Source organism: Apis dorsata, unplaced genomic scaffold (genome assembly GCF_000469605.1).
Source record: "Apis dorsata unplaced genomic scaffold, Apis dorsata 1.3 scaffold_84, whole genome shotgun sequence".
NCBI classification, from domain to species: domain Eukaryota; kingdom Metazoa; phylum Arthropoda; class Insecta; order Hymenoptera; family Apidae; genus Apis; species Apis dorsata.
In genome coordinates, this window is record NW_006263382.1 from 93962 (window position 1) to 120456 (window position 26495).

Sequence of the window (26495 nt, forward strand, 5' to 3'; positions counted from 1 at the left end):
TACAAGCAAAGAAGATAAAGAGAAGTTGGATAACTCAAAAGAAACAGATATTGAAGCTAAAACTCCACATGAAAAGAAATTTGATATTAGAAAAGTATATATGAAAGAAAATAAATTAAAAACTGATGATGTATTAAGACCCAAATTAAAAAATGTAGTGGAAAAAGAGTCTAAAATGAAAGATAATAACGGAAAAGAATATATATCAAATACCGATAACGAAAAAAGGGGAGATGAAAATACTTTAGAAAAGGAATTTCAATTACAGAAGTTGAATAAAGGAGATAAATTAAAGTCAAAGGATTTGAAGGAAGAAAAAAATGATCGGAAAGTTTCTGTAGAAGAAGATTTGGAGACTAAGAATTCAAAAATAGAGGACACAAAGAAAGACAAATTTAGGTTGCAGAATAAGATTGGTAAAGTAATTCAGGAGAGTGACAAACTTAAAGCAGAGGATTTGAATGTAAAGGAAATTGGATTAAAAAATTCAAGAGAAAAATATATTCTGAAAGATAAAAAAGAATCTGGGTCAGTGAATCTGAAAAATGATAAAAATCAGTTGTCAATTATTGAAAAATTCAAGCCACACCTTGATAATAATCTGTTATGGACTTCCAAGGAAAATGATAAAAATTCTGAGCAATCTGTTGTAAATGATTCAAAGAAAAAAGATATAATTCGATACAATGATAAAATATCGTTAAATGTAAGAAACGATTCGAATGAAAAGGATAAGAAAATCGATGATAAATATGAGAAAGGAGCAAAGAAATATGAAACTAATGAAAATTTTGAAGATTCAACTGTTAAGATTAAAAATGATAAAAACTTAAAAGAAGATTTCTTACACAAAGATACTACATATAAGAAAGAAGATTTATACGTGACTCGTGATAACGCGCTTGAAAATTCAAATAAGAGAAACAAATCAGGAAAACAGGATTATGAAGTGATATCTTACAAGAAGCCTTTGAACAAAGATGAAGAGCATAAAATATTCGAAAATAAAAGTAGAAATAATAATGAGAAGCTTATTTCGAACAAAGAAATAATATACAAAGATGGAAATGCTGATAAAATATCTCAATATGAAAACAAGTTAAAAGAAGATCTCATCGAGAAAAACGATGAAAATAGAATAAAGCAAACAGAGCCATCATTTGTTAAAGAAGGAATAAACGAGACAGGTAATATCCGTAAAAAGGGAAATGAAAGATTTGATAAAGAAATCCTTAAAAGTTCAAAAGTAGAAAATGATTCGTTAAAAAACGATGATAAAAAAGATCTAAAATTGGAACGAACATTCGACAAAAATACATTGACGACGGAAGAAAAAAATATATTAATAAGGGGAGAGGAATTACAAACAGTTCCTATATTATCAGAGAAAACAAAAATTGCAAAAAAAGAGGAAATATTTGGAAATGCTGAAACGAATAACAAAGATAGTGTATTATCAGAGAAAACAAAATTGGAAGATAAGAAACCGCTTAACGATTTTGAAATTCATAAAGATAAAAATAAAGAATTGAAAAATAATGACATAGACGTCGCACGTGGAACAGAATTTAATAAATTACCGAAATATAAAAATAATAATACGATAAAAACGGCAAATATTGAAGACAATCGAGTTTCGAATGATATCGTTATTAATTCAAGACAAACAGATTCCGCGGATAAAATTAATAAGATATTAGGGAAGAATGGAAAGGAATCGGATAAGATTCAATTTCAAAATTTAAATCGAACAATGGACTCGTTAGATATTACGATCGCAGGAGCAGGAAATCTTACGAATTCCAAAGGAAACGAGGAATTGTCTACAGTAGCACACGTAGCGAAACTAAATGAAAACAAAGCGCTTCACTCAAGCGAGGATGACACGTCTGAAGTGGAAACCAGCACGGGCATCAAGAGTAATTCTGACACGAGTGCAATTGTAAATAGAACTGCTGATAAAGGCCAAATCGAAATTCGTGGCTCAAGTGTGAATTTGAGCGAATTAAGTGATATAGATGTTCATCCATCTGAGCATTCTGATACGCTTGGCAAGAAAGATAATCCTTCTCTTGTATCTGTGGACGACAACGAAATTGGTGGAAATAAGATTCCAAGATATGAAGGATCACCAAATGTAGATACTCGAAAAGAATCTAAGGAAAGTAAGAAAGAAACAGAAAGTACGAAAAAAGAATCAGAAAATGTATTACTTTTAAATGATTCCAAGAAAAATGGAGAAGAATCTAAGAAAGAAATGAAAATTGGGATTCAATCAGTGAAAGAATCTCCTTTAAAGGCGCAAGAAATTGCGAGCAATTTAAGCAAACAAAGTGATTTTGAAAAGGTACGTAGTACTGGTACCATTAAAAAATTTGATGATAAACCTGCGGATTCCACTAGAGATATTCAAACTGATACGAAAAAGCTTAAAGAGGCGGTTAAGAAAGCAGATGACAAGCTTTATACATCACGAAAAGGAGAAGCAAATTCAGAAAATACAATAGAAAATCATACGAAACCAAGAACACACGAATCATCGGAATTAAATTCAAATATTAATATTTTACCTAAAATATTAATTGGAAACAAGGAGCCAGACCTGGTGGAGAAACGTAAAACAATGTCAAATGATGATGTGAACTCGAAACAAACAACCGTTTCATCCTCTACTCGAGGATCCAAGTTCCCTGATAATAATGGTACCTTGGGGGAACGTAATATATCATCAAATACAATTAATCAAGCAGCCGAAGAAGAATTGGAGAAAGAGAAAATAACGTGGCGCAACGCGGCTGTAGATCATCCGTCTGAAGAAAATGATTCTAAAATGATTAATTTGTCATTTACCAACGTAGATAAAAATAAAATAAGCGAAGTGAAAAAGGGGGGAAGTAGTTCCGTGATAACCGATGAAAAATCGAGAACTGATGATACAGAAACAAAATTTTCGAGTATCATTGATTTATTAATAAAGAAAAATTCCGAAAAGCTAGATGATTATAACGCTCCATCGATTAATAAGGTTGAGAAGTATGAAACAAACGGCTCGAGAAATCGGTTCAAAGAATCAAAGATCGATTCACCCTTTCTAAGAGATCTTAAACAGGGACGAGTTACGACGACGAGGAAGGATAAATTAAACGACTCGAAAAACATGGAAAAAAGCGGAGAAATAGGCGTTTGGAACGAAAGTGAATCGATTACGGGGGATTTGAATAAGAAGGAGGTGTTCAAAGAGGGATCTAAGGGAGGGATCCAGGTGACTGAGAGTAATGATGTCACTGGAGAAAGTGAAGATTCATCATCCGCCCCGAAGGATGAAGTTTCATTGTCCGATTTAAGCGCGGAAAGTTTCGGGAAGAATGATAAATTGGGAAAGAAACAGCGAGGAACGTTGGATCTTTCGATCAAGGGTGGGGAAAAATCGGAAGATGAAATTATCGGAAGCGGTATGAGGGGGAGTAACAAGTACAAGACGCCATCTACAACGCGGCAATTAATCGAAGATAATGAACTCGAGCAGTTCCTCCCAACGAGTATTCAAACTGCTTTGAATACCAAAACAACCAGCCAAGTTTACCCTTCAGACGTGGATGAAAATCCAATTACATCTCGTTTACCTGAAGATGTAACGGCACATGCTTTTAATTGGACCGATAACGAACGATATAAAGTGTTACCGAATAAGGTAATTGCTTGGTTACCCGAGAAAATACAAGATAATACTCAAATTTATGACAGTAGTGCATCGCGTTCACCTAAATTAGAAATTGGGAATAAATTATCTAAATTGGAAAAACAGAAGGATGAGAAGATTGAAAAGGAAAATGAGAAAGAAAAAAAAGTCGATGTGACGAAGTTGAAAAATGTGGAAGAAGAAAAAGTGAGATCTAAGAATATTCTTAATGAATATAGCGATATTGGTATTAAGAATAATAAAAACGCATATGTTAATGAAATTGGACCACTTAACGAAAGCAAGATTGGCAGCGATGCAGAAAATAATAGACGAGAGGAAAAGAATTCTTTGAACGAAAATGATAAATTGAAGGTTCAAGAGAAAAATAAGAATATAGAGAGAAAGATAAATAATAAAGATTTAACTAATAATTATGATAAAAATCTTAAATCTGAAGTATTGACAGATGTAAATGTTGCAAAAAATCGGGATAATCTGTTGAAAAATGCCAAATTAATCGGACATAAAGATATACCTGAGAAGGAAGAGAAAAATTCTGTATTAAAACTTTTATTAAATAAAGAAAAAATAAAAGTATCGAACGATAAGGTTAAAAAATTACGTATTGATGATAATGATAAAAGAGATGAGTCTATAGAAGGGCGAATAAAAATTATACCTGACAAATTAAACAAAAAGGGAAATAAAGAAACGTTCAAGACAGAATTAAATCAACAATCAAAAAATTATAAGGATAAATTACTTTCTGGTAAATATAGAATAGCAAGACCCAATGAGAATTTAGATGAAATATTGGACGATGAAACAGAAACGCAAATACAGAAAACTTTAACTGAATCTGAAATAGCGGTAACTGAGTTACCTCTATTAAAACAGAATAAGGAAGAGAATATAATAGAAGAGAAAGAGAAAACAAATTCTAAAGTGGGAGAGGAACGTACGTTAAATGAAAATCAACCTTATAAAGCAATATATAAGACAGATAACGAAACAACAATTGAAAATCAAAAAGGATATAATATTGTTTCAAACCAGTTAAATTCAACAGTGAGAGATTTGAATTTGAAGAATAAAAATGAGATATTAAAAGAACATGAAATTCAAGATAAATTCAATTTAAATACTGCTCGTAATATATTAATCAAACCTTATTATATATCTACTGTTGATAAAAATGATTTCACAAATTCACCACTGAGTGATTCAAATAAAAAGATCTATGAATCAAAAATAGAAGATCGATTGATCAATGATCAAATGAATTTAAAGAAAAATGCTGATTCAAATTCGTCAATTAAATCTACGTACATATCTGATGCAATTAAAAATGGATTAGTTCTAGATAATTCTAAAAATATCATACATGAATCAAATATAAAGAATTCATTAAATTTTAACGTAAAAGACGATGCTCACAATGTTTTAATTAAATCTACAGATGTACCCAACGTCATTAAAAATGAATTACATAATGAATACAAGAATTCAATTTTAAGTGATTCAAGGAAAATTATACATGAACCAAAAGCAGAGAATGAATCAAAATTTGATATAAAAGACAATAATATATTTAAATTGGATAATACATCTACCGCAATTAATAATAATTTAAACATTAAAGATGAAAATTCAGTCTTAAATAATCCAAAACAAGCGAATTACGAATCAAACGTAAAGGATCAATCAAAATTTGATTTGAAAAAAGATATTAAATCTGCTGCAATTAATGATTTAAATACTGAATACAACGATTCAAAGGACTCAAAGATACTAAAATCGAAAATACCGAAGCTTGAGTCAAAGCTTGATTTGAAAAAAAATATTGGCTTTGATACATCAATTAAATCTACTGCGATTAACAATAATTTAGATAATTCCAATAAACCGACTATTTTTGACTATAAATCTAATTCCATTAATAATTTAAATAAGTACGAAGAAAAAAGTGATTCAGAAAACTTAAAACCAGTAAAGAATATAAACAATGATAAAAATTATGAATCGTTCCAAGCAATACAAAATCAAGGAATACCTAATATTCCTAAACCTTTCGATCAACGTTGGACCAACATACTGTTTGATCAAGCATCACCAACGAATAAGATTCCGATAAATAATCCCTCAAAAATTCCTTCCATTCCAAGCCTAGAAAACGCACATTTCTCTTTGGACGAGAAAGAAAGAAATCTTAAGTCGAGCGGCCCTTTGTCCCATGTTTCTCAAACGACGCCATCCAACGAAATAAGCGTAGAAATTCCAAACGCTAAATTCGTAAAGAAACTGCGGCCTAGTTTCTGGAAGTTAGCAAAACCGCAGGCGGAAATCGTGAATAAGAGCGAGCAGCCCATCCCTGTATCTTTGAGCGAGTTTGAATCGCATTCAGATGAAAAAGATTCTGACAGATCAATGAAATTCTCATCTTATACATCGCCGAGCAAAGTTTCGGGGGTCGAAACTAAGAATGACGATTTATACACCGTTCTCAAATCTCTTTCCCTGTTTACACATTTTCGAGATGATTCAAAGGATAAAAAAGTTCCAACCACGTACGACGACCGCGTATCGACCAGCGAGGATGCGCCAAAAGTTGGCAGCGTTGAAAGGATGGACGATAAATCTTCGAGTATATCTCGAGTAAGTATAGTTCAAGAAAGTATAGGAGTTTATGACTTTTCGTTATTAAGAATCTTGTGACAAAGATTAGCAGCGTGTAATTTGTTTTCTTTTTTTTTCTGTTTTGCAAAGGAATCAAATCGAGAAAAAGTGGATGTTTACATAGTGAAGCAAGCGTCTGAAGGGCCAGTAAGAATCGCGCATATAGAAAACACGAAACCACTTGTCGTGACCAGCGAAGAGATTTCAAGAAGTTCGTACGAAAAAGTGATCGATATATTGGAGAGAAATGGAATTAAAACTGATATATCAACAGCGCAATAATAATAAATATTTTTGATTAATAATAAAATTATTATTTCATGTGCTTAGCGTTTGTTGCAATGATTATTCAGAAAATATACGAATGATTTTATGATTAACGGGATCGAAAATGTAAAAAATCAGTTTCATTTTAGCTTCGTTCACGTTAATTAAGATTAATGGAGAGAATAATGGATTAAATCGTGTATATTTTACGAATCATTAAACACTATATTATATTGCATTATAATATCGAACGATTAAAATGTCAATTGTGTAATTATAAATATTCATAATTACAAAAAAAAAATTAAATTGTGTAAATGTTATTAATAAAAATTATAATCTGCAAGTTAATGAAAAATACATTTTTGAAACGTGTTTTTAATTACATATTTCACGTAATATGTACACGTATCAAAATTAATCATTATTAATTACACAAATACAGAAATTTTAATATAAATCAAAAGAAACGTAATTAAATTTCTTGAATTTCATTGAAACAACATTTTTTTCTTATTAAAACACGTATTTACTAATTACTATCATATTTAAAAATTTTTTTTTTCTTTTATAGTAAAATTATCGCCATTTGTCACGAGTAAATAAGGCTGAAAGAAGAGGAATAGACGAATTGAAACGATTACAGGGCAGGAAATGCAAGGCAATGATAGCCAGTTGTCGTATTTCAAGGGTGTGTTAGACGAATCAATTTTAGATCAGCAATTTCGTGATCACAGGTTGTGTATGCGTTCCAATTGATTCAACGGGATAAACGGGTAAATTATTGTCCGACATATTTGCATATCGTTCTATAATCATCGTAAATTTATAGCCACATCCCGTAAAAGACATAAATTTTCTCTATTAAAAAAAAATGATTTATTTTAAATTCAATTAATTTTCATCTCAAGTATATTTATATCTTTACAGGATATTCTAAATTTAAACTTTATTCGTTTTTTATTCGTTATTTCTTGAATTCAAAATTCAAGAAAAAAAAATGATCTAATTTTACGATACGAACGAATAATCGTGTTTCACGATTATGATCTAGAAAAAAGACTCTTCATCCAAATTTCCACAACGTACAATGCAAAACTTTCTCAAAAGTTCTACGAGAACAAAATCACAAAACTCCGTTCATGCCCTAAGGAGATCCATTTCTCGATCAAGTCTCGAAAAGCCTTCCCCAAACGTTCCTCCAAACAGCTTCCGCTTGCCGATATACCACGAAACACTCCCCGCCATCTTGACACACGAAAGTGTGTCAAAGATGTGAGCTGAATGCAGACAATATAGCATCAGAGAACAATGCCGAGGGGCGTTATTACAGAAACGTCCCTCAAAATCGGATGTTAGGTACAAAGATTATTGCGACGAAAGGGAACAAGGCCTTCGTTCCTTCCAAGAAGATGATCCGCTTGCGGTTCCATCAACGTCACACTGTGCGCCTCGATCACGATTGTTCCAACTGCCATTCTCTTGATGTAAAATGGAAACCGAGATAGAGACAGATAGATAGATAGATAGATAGAGAGAAAGAGAGAGAATACGATGTTAAAACCACGCACGGGATATGGATCTCTTTCAAGAGAAAAGTTGTCGCACACGTTCTCGAGTTTAAAGGGGGTGATTACGTTGAACGGTCGGCATTACCGTCGAACGACCCGGAAAACCGTCGAGGTGACCAGAGTTGGGTCAGCCAGGATATATATCGCTCCGCTCGACGATGGGTCGTGCCCATCGTGAAACTTTCTTTATGACTCTCGAGGCAAGTACAGCTTCATCATAGGCTGGGAGGGGATCAGGGCAAAAGTTTGCGGCTCGTTGGCTGGCGTATTCGTGGGCGAAACGTTTAGCAGTGGAATGACTTCTTGCGGACGATAACTGGCCGGTCGTTTAACTTTGCTTGCCGTTACACGTTGCACGTGTACAACATTTGTACAACAGAGTTGTTACATCGGGAGGGTCAATTAACCAACTTTCTTTTCGGTAGAGAGAGGGGGGGATGTGTACACGAGGTGGAACCGTACGTATGAAAGTTATTAATTTCGCGTTATTAATCGGCCGAGAACCGTGTAATTTTGTTACGTTGCCCCTTTAAGGGTTATTAGGGAAACAGCTGACAGCGTGAATACTCGTGATGGCGAAATTTCAAACAGGAAAAATTGAACTCACCTTGTGGAAATTTTGTAGTTTATCCTGTGTGGAAATTTTAATGGAATTTTTCAGGGAATAGGAGTGCACGATAGATTGCATTTTTATAGGGAAATATAATGAGTATATAATAAGAGATTTGTTGAATAATAGGGTACTAAATTTTGTTGTATATATCTTGGTTTTTTGTTACAGCTAATAAAAATCTTGTACAGATTGATAAGGTGAATATAATCCCGAGTGTTCTCCAGAGTGGTTAATAAAATTTTATGAAGAAAGATATTATAGTAAGTTCCAATTTCTCTCTTTTTTATTTTTTAAAGTAAATTCAATGTATAAATTGAATATTTTTTAATTTTAATATTCATCTTCTCTATATTTTCTGAATGATGTTTAATTACAGCCATCATCTTTATAAATTGCAAGATGAATAATCTCTATAAACAAAGTATCATTCATTAGAGTATCAATAGAATAATATAAATATATCGAAACAAATTTTCTTTTTCGTTATATTTCATTTAGGTTTACAGAAGAAAATATCATTTTTTGATAGTTTTTCAGATTTGATTTGGTACTTTTTCAACTTAGAAATCTTATCCAATATTTGCATTTCTAAATTTCTGTTTCACATTTCTCCAGCTTTTTTAACTATCAGTTTCAGATTTAAGAAGCTAATTGTCGATCTTAATTTCATATCTCTTCCTAATAATCTAATCAAAATCCAAAGTTTTCGCACAAAAAAGGTATGTATCATTAATTTCCATTTCCATACCGAATATCTAAAGACATCTCATTAGCACAAAATGAAACGAGATCTAAAATTTTATTTTGCCATATTTTTATTCGAAATTCTTACCTCGAAGTCCGTGAAGGCTTTGTAAGTTAGGATCAGGCAACCGCCGAAGAACAGACAGGTGGCCAGATTTCTGGTGTCGGCCAACGAGGCAACCAAAGGAACGGATCCCATCTGCCAATCATGAGACAGCGTCGCTGGACAAAGTAATAACCAACAGTGCAGGGCTGCCAGATAGCAAAACGTCAAGAATCTGAAACGAAAAAACGCGAGTTGTTCTCGTTAACGACCACGATACGACCTGATCGATACTGATGGAAGGAATAAATGGAGGTAAAAATGCAACATTGATATTTCGTACGAAAGATTCTGGTTTGCATGATTTTCGCGAAGTAATCGCATTTCGCTGCGATGCTTGTGTCGCCGCCATGCTTCTGGCACGTACAGCTTATTACTATCCGAAAACGTCAATCACGTGTCGCTGGAGTGCTTGGTCGGACGTGTCAAATCCAGATCTCTCTGGGGACTGTACGTTAAATAGCACATTTTGCATGAATCCTTTTTTGCTCTAATTACAAAATTAATGCATATTTTATCTTACTGAAATATCTTGGATACGAACGGAATTTTCGCATTTTCTCGATCCTTGTTCCCCGCGATCAAATTAAAACGCTAATAAAAAATTAAAACGAACATCTAATCAAACTAAGAACAGTATAAAATATGAATTTCTCTCTTTCTCTCTTGAATTTTGTTACTATTTCATACGTAACAATTTATCGTAATTATATAATATAATATATACATATTCCATCTAAACAAAGAAAAGAATATTTTCATTAAATTAATTTAATGAAAATATATCTTGAAACTTCGTTTAAAACTCGAGACGCAAAGCTGGATCGATTTCAATCATCCGATATTCAAAGCATCCTCGATTCATGAATGCATCGAATACTCATAGTTCGTAATCTCATCATTCCACTCAAGCAATTATCTTCGATACTTGAACGATCGCTCAATTCAGCCATCCCTTTGTATTATGGCTAGAAGTCGATATCAACGATTGCCTGTTGACCACGATCTAACCTTTTTCCGCGGCCATTTTTTTTTTTTCTTTTTTTCATCGCGGCTTACTCAACATCTTTTCTTTTCACCCCTCACGTATCCCATCCCTCCGCGGCAAATTCGTCGACGACACTTCGCGGAAACGAGGGATATTCGCGGTTCGATTGGAGGCGACGTTGAAGAGGTCGAACAACGCCGTTGAAGAGCCGGCCTCGAATGCTGACGCCGGGCTTCCATTTTCCCCGCCATCAGCATCCACCGATATAATCACCGATATAATGGCTGGGCGTCCCGCGGCAAGTATCTCAGCCATCTTCGAGGAGGTTAGCCTTAGTGTATCGTCGCGGCTTACTCGGCAACTCTATTGTTTGGTGTATAGAAGCGAAGACACGCGATGCGCTCTTAAACATTCGCCCTTTTCCGAAGATCATTAATTTCATCGTCGTTGCGTTATTTTTAATTGTTGTTCGATAAGCTATTATCAGAATTGTGAGACGATATCAGATGGATGATCTGTGTTGTGAGATAAAGATTTTAATCTATTGGAACAGTTGGAAAAATTATTCGAGATTTGATGGTTCGTAAAAATATTTTGGAAAGGTCATTTAGGGGGAGTGAGAATCATGGTAGCATGGAAATTATGCATGGAAATTATTTTGAGAAATTTATACGTAAAGATATATTTTTCAAATAATTGTGAAATGGAAAATCTGAGATTTGTTATTATATAAAATTATAATACAAGTTACATTGAAATACCTATAAAAATTTATTATGAATAACTGTGAGATAATAAGTTAGCATGTATATACGTATATATATTGTATGCAAATTCTGGGGGATATGATTATTCAAATAATTCGAAAAACGAAAAAGGAAATATGAAAAGAGAGAGAAAGGAAAAATTAGAAAATACAAATAAAACTCGTGTAAAGTGTTTCTTGTTCTCGCTCTTCTTTTTTTAATTATTTGCTGGTATATCGCATATCGTTAGTTTAACAATAGAAAATTCGTCGTATTTAAAAGAGCCTTGCTTTGGATTATCAATACTCTACAAACAAGATGGAATAAAAACTCATCATCTTCAACTACACGATCCTCCACTTGATTAGATATACTGGAATGCAATTAATAATCCATAGTTAAACAATAAAATTTAAAAGCGTAAACAGAAAAGCGTAAACAGAAGTTTCACAGTGGCTTTTTTTCGATTGTACAACAAGCAAGTACAACGGGAACAATGAGCTACTTCCAAAGTATACAAGCCAAGTTTCTCATCAGAAGACTTATTCCATCAAATTACAATTTTATAAGTTTCAAATTAATCTTTGATTTTTCGTTACGAAACTTCTATCTTAATATCGAATATTTATGTAACGCTTTGTTGTATAAGATGCGCTGTAGTCTCCTTTTTGTTGAAAGTAGAAAAAATAACGAAGAGAAAACTCATTTAAATATGCATTGTCGTTACGTTTCAGAGTTGAAAATCGATAAAGAAATTCCTTTCCTCGACAATACGCAACGAATATTCTTATATCTGTTATTCACAGTCAAAACTTGAAATAAATAAAGAACAGATTAATGTGAAACTTCTTTTCAATCAACATTCAATGTTAATATTCAGTCAAAAATGATCGTTATAGAGACAGAATTAAAAGTCATTTTGCATCGATCAACTGTACTCTCTCAAGTCAAAAGTAGTTCCGTAACTGAATTGGATGCCTGTAGCATTATGTGCTAAACAGCAACGAAGGATATGGAACATGGTACACGGGATACACGGCGTGGCGTCCAGAACTGCATTGCGGTACACTCGACTTCCTGCCGAGTAAAGATGACCTTCCGACTCAACTTCCGTCCACGGTAAACCGATCCGAGTTTGACCTCGTGCAACGTGTCTTGTATTTACCCTTTCGAGGTGGGATTTCCTTAATTTTCAACGTTCCATATTCCAGCTAATCCTTCAAGTTTGCTCTTGTTTCAAGACTAAATGGTACGATGAATATAATGGCGAGATATTGCGTTACATTTCTTAGGATGGTACGAATTTTCGAGTCACGCCACTATTAAATTGGAGGAATGATTTATACTGTTATCTCTAATATTAAAGCTGTATAATAAAGCTTAAATAAGAAGCTTAGATTTTTGTGATAGATTTTGAAATGAAGTGTCTTTATGTATGAAAAAGGGAAATCCAATGATGCAAATTGTTATAAAGTTTTTAAAAGCGGGGAAATTTTCGATTTAATTCTGAAATTGGCGCAGATATGCAAACAATTCTGAAGAGAAATGCTACAAACAAAAATGGAATCGCAATGGAATAGATTCGTGTGATTTTAAATGAAATACAGATGAAGAAAACTTTTGCAATTTCGGTATACTAGTGCAAAATCACTAGCACTAGATCTAGTGAATAATATCTTGTTCATAAGGATCTTGAATATAATAAAATTTAATCTGAAAATCTTTTCATAGATCGTTCTTAATCTTGGAGTAAGTGAACGATGCTCAAAGCAAGACGAGACTCCTCAATAAGTTGTTTTTGTTTTACAGATGAAGATAGATGAATATAGAAAGAATTAACTATAAGTCCAATGAAACGGACAGCTCTTTTATAAGATTTACTCCATTTTGTGGAGAAATTGTTCTTTTCACGGGAAAAATGAACTAGACGATTGCAATTCTGTTGTTCTTTTCATGACACGCTTTATAATTAACGAGTTCTCGGGTGATATACGAGTTCTTTAATTGCCAGAATTATCCATTGAAATGTTTTCGTTTACGAAGTAGGAAAAACTGTTGCTGTATTAAATTTTAAAAAGATTTTTAAAAAATTGGAACACGGATTGGAAAATATTCATACGCATTTTAAATCAATATTTCGACTTGATTCTTCTAACATATTTATCCACCGAAAGAGTAATTTGCAATTTGTAAAAAGCAAGTTAATCTTGCGATAAAATATCGGAATTCTTCGTTCTTCCCTCGGTAGAAAATTATTTTCGTTGTTTCATCGCGAAATCCTCGCGAATATTTAATCAACACAGACTGAAGTATACCGTATAACGAATTTTCTCGCATAATATTACATTTTACATAAGGTGAGCGCGCATGAAAAGAAAAGATAATGGGTTGCAAACGTGTTGCAAAGTTGAATAAATAAAAAAATTTGAATACCTTCGAAACTCTTTAAAGTAATTACGAATGTTTATCCGCAGTAGATATTCTTAATAGATGGAGTTTCCTTTCCATTAAATCTCCACGAGGCTTGCACGAGCGCCATTTTCAGCACGGCAGCATCCAGTATTAAACACGAGTATTCCGTCGTAACGCTTTAACAATGCGTCTGTTCTTCAAATATTACGTTCTCGACCCCGTGCCAAACCGCACCGCCCATATATTACCCACAATGGCGCAGAAACACGATACACATAGAACACGCAGGGGACGAGCAAGGATTTAGAAGGAAACACAACGACTGTTTATCCTGGTTAACTCTTCCTTCTACGCAGGGAAAAGAATTTTCGGTGCAAACATTCCTCGCATCGGGGAAAAATGAAGCCAGATTATATTCCTCCATTCTCTCTTCTGTCCAAGATTAATATTTAAAGGCTCTCCGATATGGAAAACGCTTCTCGAGTACACCCCTCTTTACCTCAACGATCTTAAAATCTTTATGGAACTGGCTTGATATCCGTCAAGGAATTTCACTCTATAAAAAATTCTTTCGAGAATATTGGATTTAGTTAAAGTGTATTCGAAGTTAATTAAATTATACATGCAACTATTTATTTCATTATCGACAATCGTTCTATTTTAATATATATTGATCGACTGTTGATCGAACGTGGATTAAAGGGAAAAGATACATTGAATTTTGAGGGAGTGTTTGTATGATAAGTTTGGTTGATTTAATAGATAACGAATGAATAAGATTCAAATAATCTAATAAACCACGTTTGATTCAATTCTAAGAAAGTTATTTTAAAATTTGATCGAAGGTGGTGATTAAATTAAAAAAATTTAATCATTCGCCATAATGGAAACATGAAAAATTTCATTGAATAGAATATTTCATTCGCTGCGTAATCCTTTATATCATCATTTTATTATAAAACACCAATACCCCATTCCAAGAACGAATCGCCAGAAGAGAACAATAATTCCGAACTTTTCACAATTTTTAATGGATTTATTACCCGATATTTCCCATCTCAGACACACAGCGTTCATTGATTTATTCGATATAAGCATAAACCACCCTTAATTCTCGATATACATACGGTGCGCGTACACCGACGGCCATCCACGCGTCACAGGCATGCTAATTAATGTCCCCTGCCGGTGATAAAAAGCGGGTGCAGCGAAAGGGTTTCAAAAAAAGAAAAAAAAAAAAGAAAAAGAAAAAAAGAAACAATGACAATAATGTATTCCACTCCAGAGTGGAAACGATCCCTTCCCTCCCCCGACGTATCATTTTTCTCGGCCTCCATTTTTATTTTCGTCGACATGATTAATGGCCCCGGCCGAGCTTAAGAAGCGTACACGTTCGGGATGCAAGGAAGAAAGAAAGGCTGGCCCGAAACGTCAAAATAATAATTCGGTGGTATACATCAAGCGCGTACGTGTCGTTCGTGAAAGTGGGCGAGGGATTTTCTTCGGACGTGGAGGGACGTTTTTACAATTCGTGGCTGACAAGTACGTTCACGTGTACGTACGCGCAGAGAGCGCGGCCGTGATTTTTTGCGAATACGCCGGCCGGATATTGCAGGGAACGCAGCCGCGAATACCAGGGGGATTTATAGGCTTTTACTCGTTATTTGGAACGGATGCATATTGTTGCGCCCGTTTCGCGCCACGTATGAATCAAACGCGTGTGGAAACGAAACGCGGAGAAGGGGGTGGACGAGCGGAAATTGATTTATTAGGATTGAATAAAGGTCTTAAATTTTATGAGGAAAAATTTTTCGAGAAATTAGTGGAAGAAATTGTTTTAGAACAATGTGGATGGGTTATTGCTATTTATTTTAGCGTTCGAATTGCAGTTAAGTAGGTTTAGTAGAAGGTATATCATAATTTTTATATAATTTTAGTTTCCTGTTTATAATTTAAATTTTCAAGATAAGAAGTGATTCAAGTGAGTTTATTTCCAGAAACTTATATTTCGAAACTTGATTGTAAAAATAATAAGGTTAATTATAAGAAATATATTAACTTTCTGTTAAAAGTTATTCCTGTGAAACTTATCTCGTGGATATTTCATAAAAATATTGCCGGAATATGAAATATTACAAATATCACGGAAGAAACAATTTTATATATTAAATATTTCATGTTTAAACTTGTACACGATTTATAAATATGCCACTTTCTTGATATTAATTAATTCGATAAACACTGGCAGTTTAAATTTCTTATAGCTCTGCAAAGTAATCGTTCCTCGGATTAAATAAATCCGTAATTTAAATTTTTACAGTTTGACAAGTATATTTTAAGGGAAATGTTTCAAAAGTCCGGTGTAGTAATACAAATAAGGAAAATAAAAAAAAAAAGAAAAAAGAATGACGTACACACACACAATAACTATGGCGACACGCGTTTGGGAAATTTAATTTACTCGGAACTTGAATTGCGCACGCTGGTGAAGATTTAATTTAATAAAATCTTCCGTGTCGGCGGGGGTAAAAATTAAATTCTTTTGTAATAATTCGAATATCAGAGTTCAATTGTATGCAGGTATTCGCAGATCGTACGTCAATTGTGAAATTCTTTTCAAACGTTCTTCTCGTCGTCAAATTATTAAATCAAATTTAAAATACTGAGGGAGTTCCGTTTAACTTTTAACTTGTACATCGATAGAATCGTGCAATTTTAATTTAATACAGAGCATGGGATGAAACATCTGTGTGTACACAGTGACGATTGTAAATTTTCTTGATTAATAAATCTCGATTCCTTTTAAAATGAAATACGAGAAATTCTTTTTTTTTTAATGATTTTTGTTTATACATATATTATTTATTCGCGGTTCTTAATTTTAAAAAAATCGATGATGATTTAGATGAATTTCCTTGCAACATGGTACACAAATAATTTCGTTATTGTAAGACTGATGGAATCTTCCGTTTGATCGATCGATCTTCGATTTTAATAAAAATTCGTATACATGCAAATATATAATTGAAAAATGACTTTAAGAAAATGGAATCTTCAAAGTTTCGTAATTTTTCCTTCGTAATTCTTTTTCCAACAAAGCGATAAAACAGTAAAAATTAAATTGATTTCATCTCCTTGAAGATATTTCTCAATATTTCAATAGAAAAAATGAAATATATTTTATGTATAATTCATTATCGAATTGGAAGAATTTCCTTGTAACATTTAAACGATCTTACGAATCATTATATAAATTATTTTATCAATATTTAAAATGAATCATTGAACTGAGACATTCTTTTTTCTTTTTTCAAATTTCCACTTAAAAAAAAGAGACATAATTTTATCATATTAATCAATCTCACGCTTCGAGCATCAATAATATTCGAAGAAGAGGCTGAACTTCTTCCGGAAGTTCCGCCATCAAGACGGTTTATGGGATACTACACGCGAACTCGAACGTGTCGATCAGAAAGGGAAGGAAGGAAGGGATACAAACACAACGTAACAACGTAACACAAGGAATAATATTTATCGACAATATTTTACGATATTCGCCGTTTATTTTTAAAGAACATCGAACCACACCCCTTGTTGCGTTTCCCTCCTATCGTTAAACTCGATTGCCATTGAGGGAATAAGAGTATGAGTTACACGGAAGGTTGGAGAGCTCTAACAGGTAGCTTTCCAGTGGATTCGTTTGAAATTGGAATACAAATCGGGAAGCAAAACGAAGAGGTATTCCCGACACGTACGCGTATTATGAGCTCGGCCGTTTTATAGTAGCGAAATTTGAACAATGAGCGAAGCTATTCTCCAAAGTAATAAACGTACGTTGTGCACCTTTATTACGACGTATTAGCATTCAAGCGGTTGTATCATTCTTAAGTTTCGTAGACCGTGTATTCAACCATTTCTGAAGATGCATCATGACTACTCGGCATCTAACGGGCTCAGTTAAAACAGATAAATAAGGAAGAGACATCAGAGAGATATTGCTCTGGAATATTTAAAGCTCTTCGTGATACAGGGTAAAGCACGTGCTTACATGTATATGTGTGTATATATATATACACACACCTGGAATTGCCTCGATGTACTGCGAGAAACGATTTTAGCGAAAAATGTTTCGGATAAAAGTTGAATTGTTTCGAGTGAGCCACGCAGTGAAATTTTCGAATTTTTTTCTCTTCCATGAGCTCTAATGCATTTTATGAAACATTAAAAATCTTCTTGTTTATCGAAACCAGAAATGGGATAAAAATTTGAAAATCACAACGGGAAATTAACGTTTCTAAATTAATTAATTTTGTTCGAATTCTGTATCTCCAAGTTTTTCCAAGTTTATAATTTAATTTTATCAAAAAATTTGAATTAATTTATGATAATAATTATTGATAATATTTAACAGACACATAATATGATATTTAATTCTTATTTTTTCAATGCTTTTTGGCAACATCAATTTTCATTTCAAAATCAATTTTCATTTCCCTTTTGATTTTTTCTTTCACTTTTTTATTTACATTCAAATTTACAATAAATACAATATTATAGAATTATAATTAATGATTTTCTTAATTTTTACAGATTATCATTATTATTTAATTTGATTAATTACTTAATTATTCAATTTTTTTGATTCTGTACGTATATTCGCGAATCCTGAAAAGATCTCAAGTTTAAAAATCTCTACCGATTATTTCGTGAAAGATAAATCATCGCAATTGACATCTGTGAGACACCACACGCTTACGAGATTTGTTATGATACGATCCATTTCGAATTATGGAATCTACTGGAGAGTAGCTGTCGTCGAACAATACTGGACGTCCACAACTTGTAGCATGTAATATAATGCAGGCTTGTAGAAATCGATACGAGATATCCCATGCATCGTGTAACCAAACACTTCGTATTCCATTTCCATAGAAATAGATATGAAATACAATAGATCCACAGAACACAAAGTAGGAACTTCGTAACAACTCGTGGAACTCGTCGATAGAAAATATACTATAGAACGCGCAATGTTGAGCTTTATCAAAGTTACTTTAGTGACGTGACCCATTTCAGATACGCATCTTGTATTATATGCAATAAAAGGGATCAGAATAAGATTATTAGCTCTTAGTCGTGATTTCATATAACGCAAGCTTTAACGAGAATCAAAATGGCTATCAACGTTATCTTAGCTTGATTAGAAAGAAATAATTCCTTTGATGTTACAATTCGTTTGAATTTGAGAAATAATGGCGTGAAATAATCGAAGAAATGGATCGTTTTATTTTCATATTAGGACCATTATATTAGTTCTAAGTGGAAACAATTTTCAAGTAGTTTTCCACGTTCACCAGGATTCTGGAATTATGCGGATCTCAGAGACAAATGTAAGTACAAACATTAGAGTCATTATTCTCGAGATCTCTAAAGTGTTTAAATTTAATTTCTAACAATTAAATCGCATGTGTATACATTTGAATAACGTGGATTCCTCTCGTGCTTGTTGAGTTTATACATCTAATATTGCACGAAATTAAATTATCCTATTAAACACTCGTGCTTCATGTTGCTCATTCATAGTGATTCGCGTTAACTCGATAAGTCTTAGCAAAGCTAGAAAGATATTTCGTTAAGGGAATTTTTCTAAATGGAACGAAAGAGAAATCATCAATTATACATCATATGATTATTTTATTAGATCCTCTGTTAGATTACAACACCAATTCATGATCAAATTATTTCTAACTTTCTCATAATAAAATCCCAATCTAGGGATTTCTATATATTTGAACGTACGTATATATATATTCTCATTCAAGAATTGGCTGATAATTACCAAGAAGAATTATCAAAATCGTTTCGATGTGAAAACCGTTTAAAAAGTAAGCCAATCTAACCAAGGAAATAAGATGGACTGACTGATTGATCGTTTCCGGCACTCGTGTAGATCAATCGCAACTGGCGAAACCAATTGCAAAGTGAATACCTTAATCGACGTTTGCGTGATAACTTCTAAACCTCTTTCCCTCCCCTTTCCGATCGTAAGAATTTTGCACGTAAGAACTTTGATCTTCGATCGCTATATACACCGTGCTGCACACACATTCGAATTCGTAGGGAAGCAATTTCCGGTTTGATCGTGAGTTTAGAGCACGTAGATGGCGCCATGATGGATTCCTCAAGCCGCATTTCTAAGCATCTGCTCGGCCAGCTGATGGTAAGATTAATCGAGGGCGGGATATCATGCTTCTTTCAGACACGCGAACAGTTTCACAGTCGTTTTTCAACCACGAATTAGTCACGTACGTCACACGAGCTACCGCCATTTTATCTTTTATTTTATCGTCTGGACGATGACGAGACAACTTTCACCGTCCAAGAATTTGCATAAATTTGAACGCGTTTCGTTCGTTCGAGGCTTCCCATACAAGAGGGGTAAGAAAAAGAAGAAAAAGGGAAATAAAATGTTAATGAAATTCTCGCGAGGAGGCACGGAATACCTTCGTTCGTTCGTGCTTCGCGCTACAATGGATACAGAAGACTCTTCTCGAAGAAATAATGTGGAAAATTTGCGAGAGATAAGAGGAATTTTACTTGTGCACGCGCTCCAAAGCTCGGCCGTATAATCTTGGTCCCTGGATGAATAGAAATAGATGAACGGAGCTAAGTACTGCCACAAAGTGTCTCTTATAAAAACCGTTCCTTTTATGAGATTTACTTCGAATTGCGGAGAACCTGTTCTCCCCACGAAGGAAATGAACTTGTTTTCAATTTTCTTTCCTTTTTTTTAAAAAAGAACTTTATAATCGGCGCGTGTAAAATTATTCGGGTATTTTCAGAATGAGTTCTGCAATGAAACAGAGATTATAAAGAAACAAGTTTATGTGATAATTTAATATATATCGTATTATTTTGCAGCCATGCAATTATCGATTATCGAAAACGAACGTATGAAACAAACTTGGATATATCTTGTTTAAAGTGAAAATAAAAAATATAATTTTAAACAACTTCTATTTTAAAAATAATCTTTATCAATAAATTGAAATAATATCTGGTACAATATTAATGAAGTAACATCCTAGGAAATAAAATACATTTATTTAAGCATTCATTCATCGAGCATTCGTTGCAATTTTTCATTTTAAATGAAAATATTCTCAAATTTCTATAAATACCTGAAACGTGCATCGATCCATAGCTGTATGTAATTAATTAACAATGGATCGGGTTCACTTTCGCATCTTCGCCACTAACGTAACGACATTTCATCGCGCAGAACGCGTAACGAAATTTCAAGCGAGGGACGTGACAGGTCGAGGAATATCCGAAATAGGAAGTAGATGGCCGGGAAACGACGCCGTGCCACGACAAGAGTGACAGTACGGGAAGAGGTCTCTGTAATGGAAGTTTATTGGCAATTAATCTTGTGGACCGGATGTACCCGCTTCGCCGGCCACGATACACTTCCGTCTCGGCCGGCTACCGGTAAACCGACGAGAGATGTATTGCGTCGTCGCACGGAATCAAACTTACTGTATCAGCCATGCTCCAGACTCTTGTCTCGTGGGAAATTGAGCGTAATATGTTAAGGAATTCCGGTAAAGAATTTGAAAACATTTGAATTTTAAAAAATAATTAGAAATTTCGTGGCTAAGAAATTATTATAATCGATATTAGAATCGAGAAATCTCTTTTAATAACTGCTTTTTAGATTTTCGATATTCTGTTTAATAATTTCTTTAAATAATCTTTCCAAACTTGGATCCATGCATTTTGCAAATGCTGCTGTGTAGCACTATTGGACTGAAAGTTTTAGCTTTTATATCGAGAAAATCTTAGAAATGTTTAATGAAAGAAGAAGTTTCAAGATTCGAGCTAAATATGTTATATAGAATCGAATAAAGTATTTTTATATCACGGTTGGGTGCAATGCAGTTGAATTATTTATTTAAGTACTCTTGTTTCCAAATTTTTCTAACTTTTTTCGTGCGATTTGTCCCGCAGCGAGGATAATAGGTACTTTTGAAAGAAAGAATTTAGAGTTCCTGTCATCTGGAATCTTCGGATGACTTCGTTGAGATCTACGGAATATAACTTAGTTTTCTTGAAGTATTTTATCCTCAATAACTTAAGACCCATATCTTGAGTTTCAAAGCTTTCTAAAGTCGGACAAAGCTGGTTGACCTCACTGGTTGTTCCTTTTTCTCTCCATCAGATTGATCAAATTCCTGTTCACACCACTCCATTCCCCTTTCAAACATGGAATGAAATATAATAGAAATGTAAAAGTAAATTTTAAAAACTTGATTGATTTTAAAATAATACAATTATACAATTTCAAAACGTATAACTTTCACAACACAATTTTCAGCACACATATATAATCTCAAACTTTACTACTTTCTTCTTTTTAATCCCTTCGCTTCGTAACTTTTTAAAAAGCCAAAAATAAAACTCTTTTCATTATAAATTCTTCCGCATTAAATTTTAAATTTGCTTCCTCGATTCTCACAATCTCAGCACAAATTGAAAATTCTATCAAATCGATCAATCATTTTCGATTATTTTCATCCTAAGAACTCTCTTAAAACCTTTCTGTCACGATGAAAACATTGCTCTTGATATTTTCTGTGAATAGAGGTTGAAAACGCGACTGGGATGTTTCGTGTTCGCTTGGTGCATTAGGGAAATAAGACGGGAAGGAGAATTGTGCCCGAACGTTATCGACGACAGATCTGCCGGATTCCGCGGAAAGACCCTCTTCTTACGAAACAGTTTCGCGTGGTTAAACGCCGTACCGTGACGGAAGAAATGTGTAATGACCGGTTGCACGGGTAAGGTTCGAAGAGTGTTTTAAATGTTAAGTTTGGAAGCACTAGTTTCGGATCAAGAACGGTGGTTGGTGTGTTATTAACGAGTATCTGGGTAAATTAATCGTCCAACGTAGTTGTGTGCGCGAAATTCGTGAAATAAAAATTCACTTAACCTTTCCTGGATGACTTGACGAATAAAATGATAAGAGTAAAATATTAAGGTATTAATTTCCTCGAGAGCTATTAGGCTAATTGTTATTCGTATTAATTAGTATTTCCATTTAAAAAAAATTGAATTTATAATTTATAAGTTGGAACATAAATAAATATTATTAAATCATAACTTTTCTAAAATTCGTCATTTTCAAAAATTACATACTAATAATACGATACATGATATTTATAATATTGTATGTTTATTTTATTTTTATCTATGAATAATATTATCGAATTAATCAATTATTCGTCTGATATCTCCTACGATTTTGTTTATACAAGTTAATTTTTTTATCGCAATCTACGTTCTTACGTTTCGTTTGGAATACGAATGCATAAAAAATTATCAGAGAAACATCACGTTTTTCCACCATTTGCCATCAGCGCTCCCCTTTAACCGGCAATCCCCCCGGTGAAGGTGAAAAGAGAAATGGATCGAAGCCAAGAGCGGCGCATAGAGGTGTTGCTTGCAACTCGACTTGGAAGCAGCCCCTCCTTTCCACCCAGCTCTGTGTCGCGCTACAACCCTCTTCGAGAGTCCCTCTTCGAGAGTAGACTTTTCTTCGTTCGGTCGTTAATGACCGCGCTCGTATTAATTCGAACCCCCATCCGACTTTTAATTGAACGTGTACGCGAGCATCGAGTCTTGTCCACGCTCGTGAACAAGGGGAATAATTACCGGCGAGGCCAAGGGACCGTAAGGTCGTTGTTAAGCTTAAGCTCGAGATCTCCGAGGCAAACGTACAGAGGGGATCTCGTATGTTTCAAACATCGTGCATCCTAATCCAGATAAATTAATTGGGCTCTGGCTTGAGTGTGATTTTTGTACATATATGGAATAAGAATTAATTTAATTAGGTGTAAATTTTATTATCAGATGTCTTGAGTTCTTCTTGGTCACGAGAATTTATATTGTTTCTGTAGAAACCTTTTTTTATTTAAAAGATGAGCTTTAAAAATTTTTTTTAAAGATACAATTAATATATAATTATACGAATAATGTATTACAATTTTTATCTTTATTTTATTGATCGTTTGTTTCTGATAAATGTATAAAGGAATAAGAGAAGTAAGTGATGAAGGAAAGAAAAGAATTTAGAGAAAAAGAAATTCGTTCGTTCAATAAAATATCACACAATTTTTTTGATATCGTTTTAAGTATCGAAATCTTGTTTGATCGATGTTAATACCGAATAATTATCAATTCTTCTGGAATAAGCGAGGTTTTAACACTTAGATTGTTAATGCATCCTCTCGATTGAAACGTTCGAAATGTCAATAACCGATTTACACTGCAAAATCGATGAGAGGAGATCATCCGCGTTATATTTACTGATGGCCATTGAATATCCTCGACATACACTATCAGTGAGCCAATACGGCTCAAATAGCGTATATCCGGTTTCAATAATATTTCCAGAATCGTATTTGGAAACTAACCACGATAGGCTACCATGATCAAACTAATTTATTATATTATATAGTAATTTGTCAAGCAATAAAATCAAGTTACTTTTTTGAAGGAAAAATTTTTTTCACGGTGCAATTATTCGACGATAACGATTTCTTTCTGTTTAAAACAAATAATATTCAGAATCTAATGACAAACAACAAATGTTCCTACTATTCCATATAATTAATCGTCTTTAATTTAAATTGTTTGCATTGTTACATTGTTACGCATCGCGTAATCTTCTCAAAGTATTATTTATTACTTCGTCTGGATTTTATTCTCGAGCTGAAATTCGCGAAAAACCTAATTTATTCGTGTAATAATTAAGGATTAAAATATTTCGCAGGCAGAGATTTTAATTTAGAGTTTCAACGGTATAGCAATTTGCTCGCAACAAATCCTCGTATTAAAAACATCATTATCATCAACAAACATATAACATTTTAAAAATATTGAACTTTGAAATTCCTACTAATTATAAAATTCGTAGAGTTGAAGTAATCCTTTCTAAAATTCTAATTCGATTAACTCTCGTATTCTTTTAAAAATTTGTTCAATCGTCAAATAATTGATCAATGAATTGATTGAATTTCTCGAGTTAATTAAATCTCCTCTCCATTCATGGTCTTGTGTAACAGTTCAAGGTCTCGCCAAACGACCGTACAATGATACCGTACACGTGTTTCCAAAGCAAAGTTCACAGCCAGCCAGCACAGCAACGTGATGGCGCAAGATTTATTTGCATGACTATCGCGACGTATACACGTATACATCCGCGCGGATACACGTGCTAGATAAACGCAATACTTCGTGTCATCTGTCAGATTACAGCGAGATAACAGTTGCTAGACGCGGTATTGTCGTCGTTTATATATCGGAAGAGCGATGAAAGGAGTCACCTGTGGTAAGAGAAAAACGGTTACAGGGAAACGCGGGTTCTTCGAACGTAGAAAAACTTGCCCCAACTTTTCCATCGCTTCCGCTTCTTCGAAGAACCTGAGGTTGAAAGTTTTTCGCGGTTGAATAGATGGATCGTTTTGCTCGGGTTGGGGAAAAAATCAAATTCGCAACTCTGTGAAATGAAAGGAAAACAATGGCCGCGATAGAATTCATTTTCTCGAAAAATATCGTTGATTTAAAAAGTCTTCGATTTTTCAATATTTTCTCTGTACACGCATCTCTGTATATCTCTTTGCGTTTCCAATTTCCATTGATTCTTTCATTTGTTTTTTCATTCCTTGTCAATTAATACGAAAATTTTCCCTCGTGTTTCCCGATTTATAGAGGCACAATATCTTTTTTTTTTTTCTATAATATTATAATATATTGTATCACAAAATCATCGTATTAACGCCTATTTGAATCGATTTAATAATACACCAAAGAAATATTTTCCAAAACCTTAAGGATTTATCATTCTGAATAATCTTATTTTCCTATACATTTAATAAGATTCTGTTTTACTCAATATCCAATTATTCAGAATAATAACGACATATTTCAAGCTTGTTTAAAATCTCTGTTGTTCCAAATAGAAATTATTCAAAAATCCTTCGAGTTACATTATCAAAAATGATAATGCACGAGAAAATTTTATTTAACGAAAAGTGGGGACGATTTTCGGGAAAGGGGAGAGGAGGATCATTTCTCGTGAATAGAGAGAGGAGATGCCGCCACGAGCAGAAATGTGGGCGGAGAAATACAAGGTGGAAGACGAAGCTGGCTGTGGGTAGTTCGGTAGAAGGCGAGAGAATTAGTGGGTGGTTCTCCACGCAGATAATTTGTGGCGTGCAATCCCAGCTATCTAGGAGGATAGCTAAGGCGTAGCTGTACCGTTTCGCAGTAATTTACTCGGCATCCTCGGGACTGCAGAACGAACGAGTGCAATCAGAGTGGATTGACTGATCGATGAAGGGAGATTGTATCGCGTCGCATAATTTGAAACGATTCTGTCCTAAGAAATCAGTAGTTGTAGAAATATTTGCGCGAGGGAAAAGTATTCGAATTCGGATGCAATAAAGGAAATAAAAATATCTGAAAGTACTATTTTAATTACTAAATATAAATATAAATATAATAGAGGCGAGTAATATTATTGTAAATATTTTTAATAATTCACTCTGACTCTGGGATAAAATTAATGGATCTCTGAAAAGTTTTGACAGCTTTCTTTTTTTTTTTTTTTTTTAAATATAACTTCGTAAC

General features: G+C 33.6%; 1 protein-coding gene across 1 annotated transcript in view; it reads right to left on the minus strand.

Moving 5' to 3' along the window:
- Positions 1–26495, minus strand: part of LOC102672244 (protein O-mannosyl-transferase TMTC1-like) — a 117068-nt gene that overhangs the window by 55629 nt on the left and 34944 nt on the right. The window contains exon 5 of the mRNA XM_006611178.2: positions 9642–9831. Within this exon, the coding sequence (XP_006611241.1) occupies positions 9642–9831 (190 nt within the window). The remainder of the gene's footprint in view (positions 1–9641; positions 9832–26495) is intronic.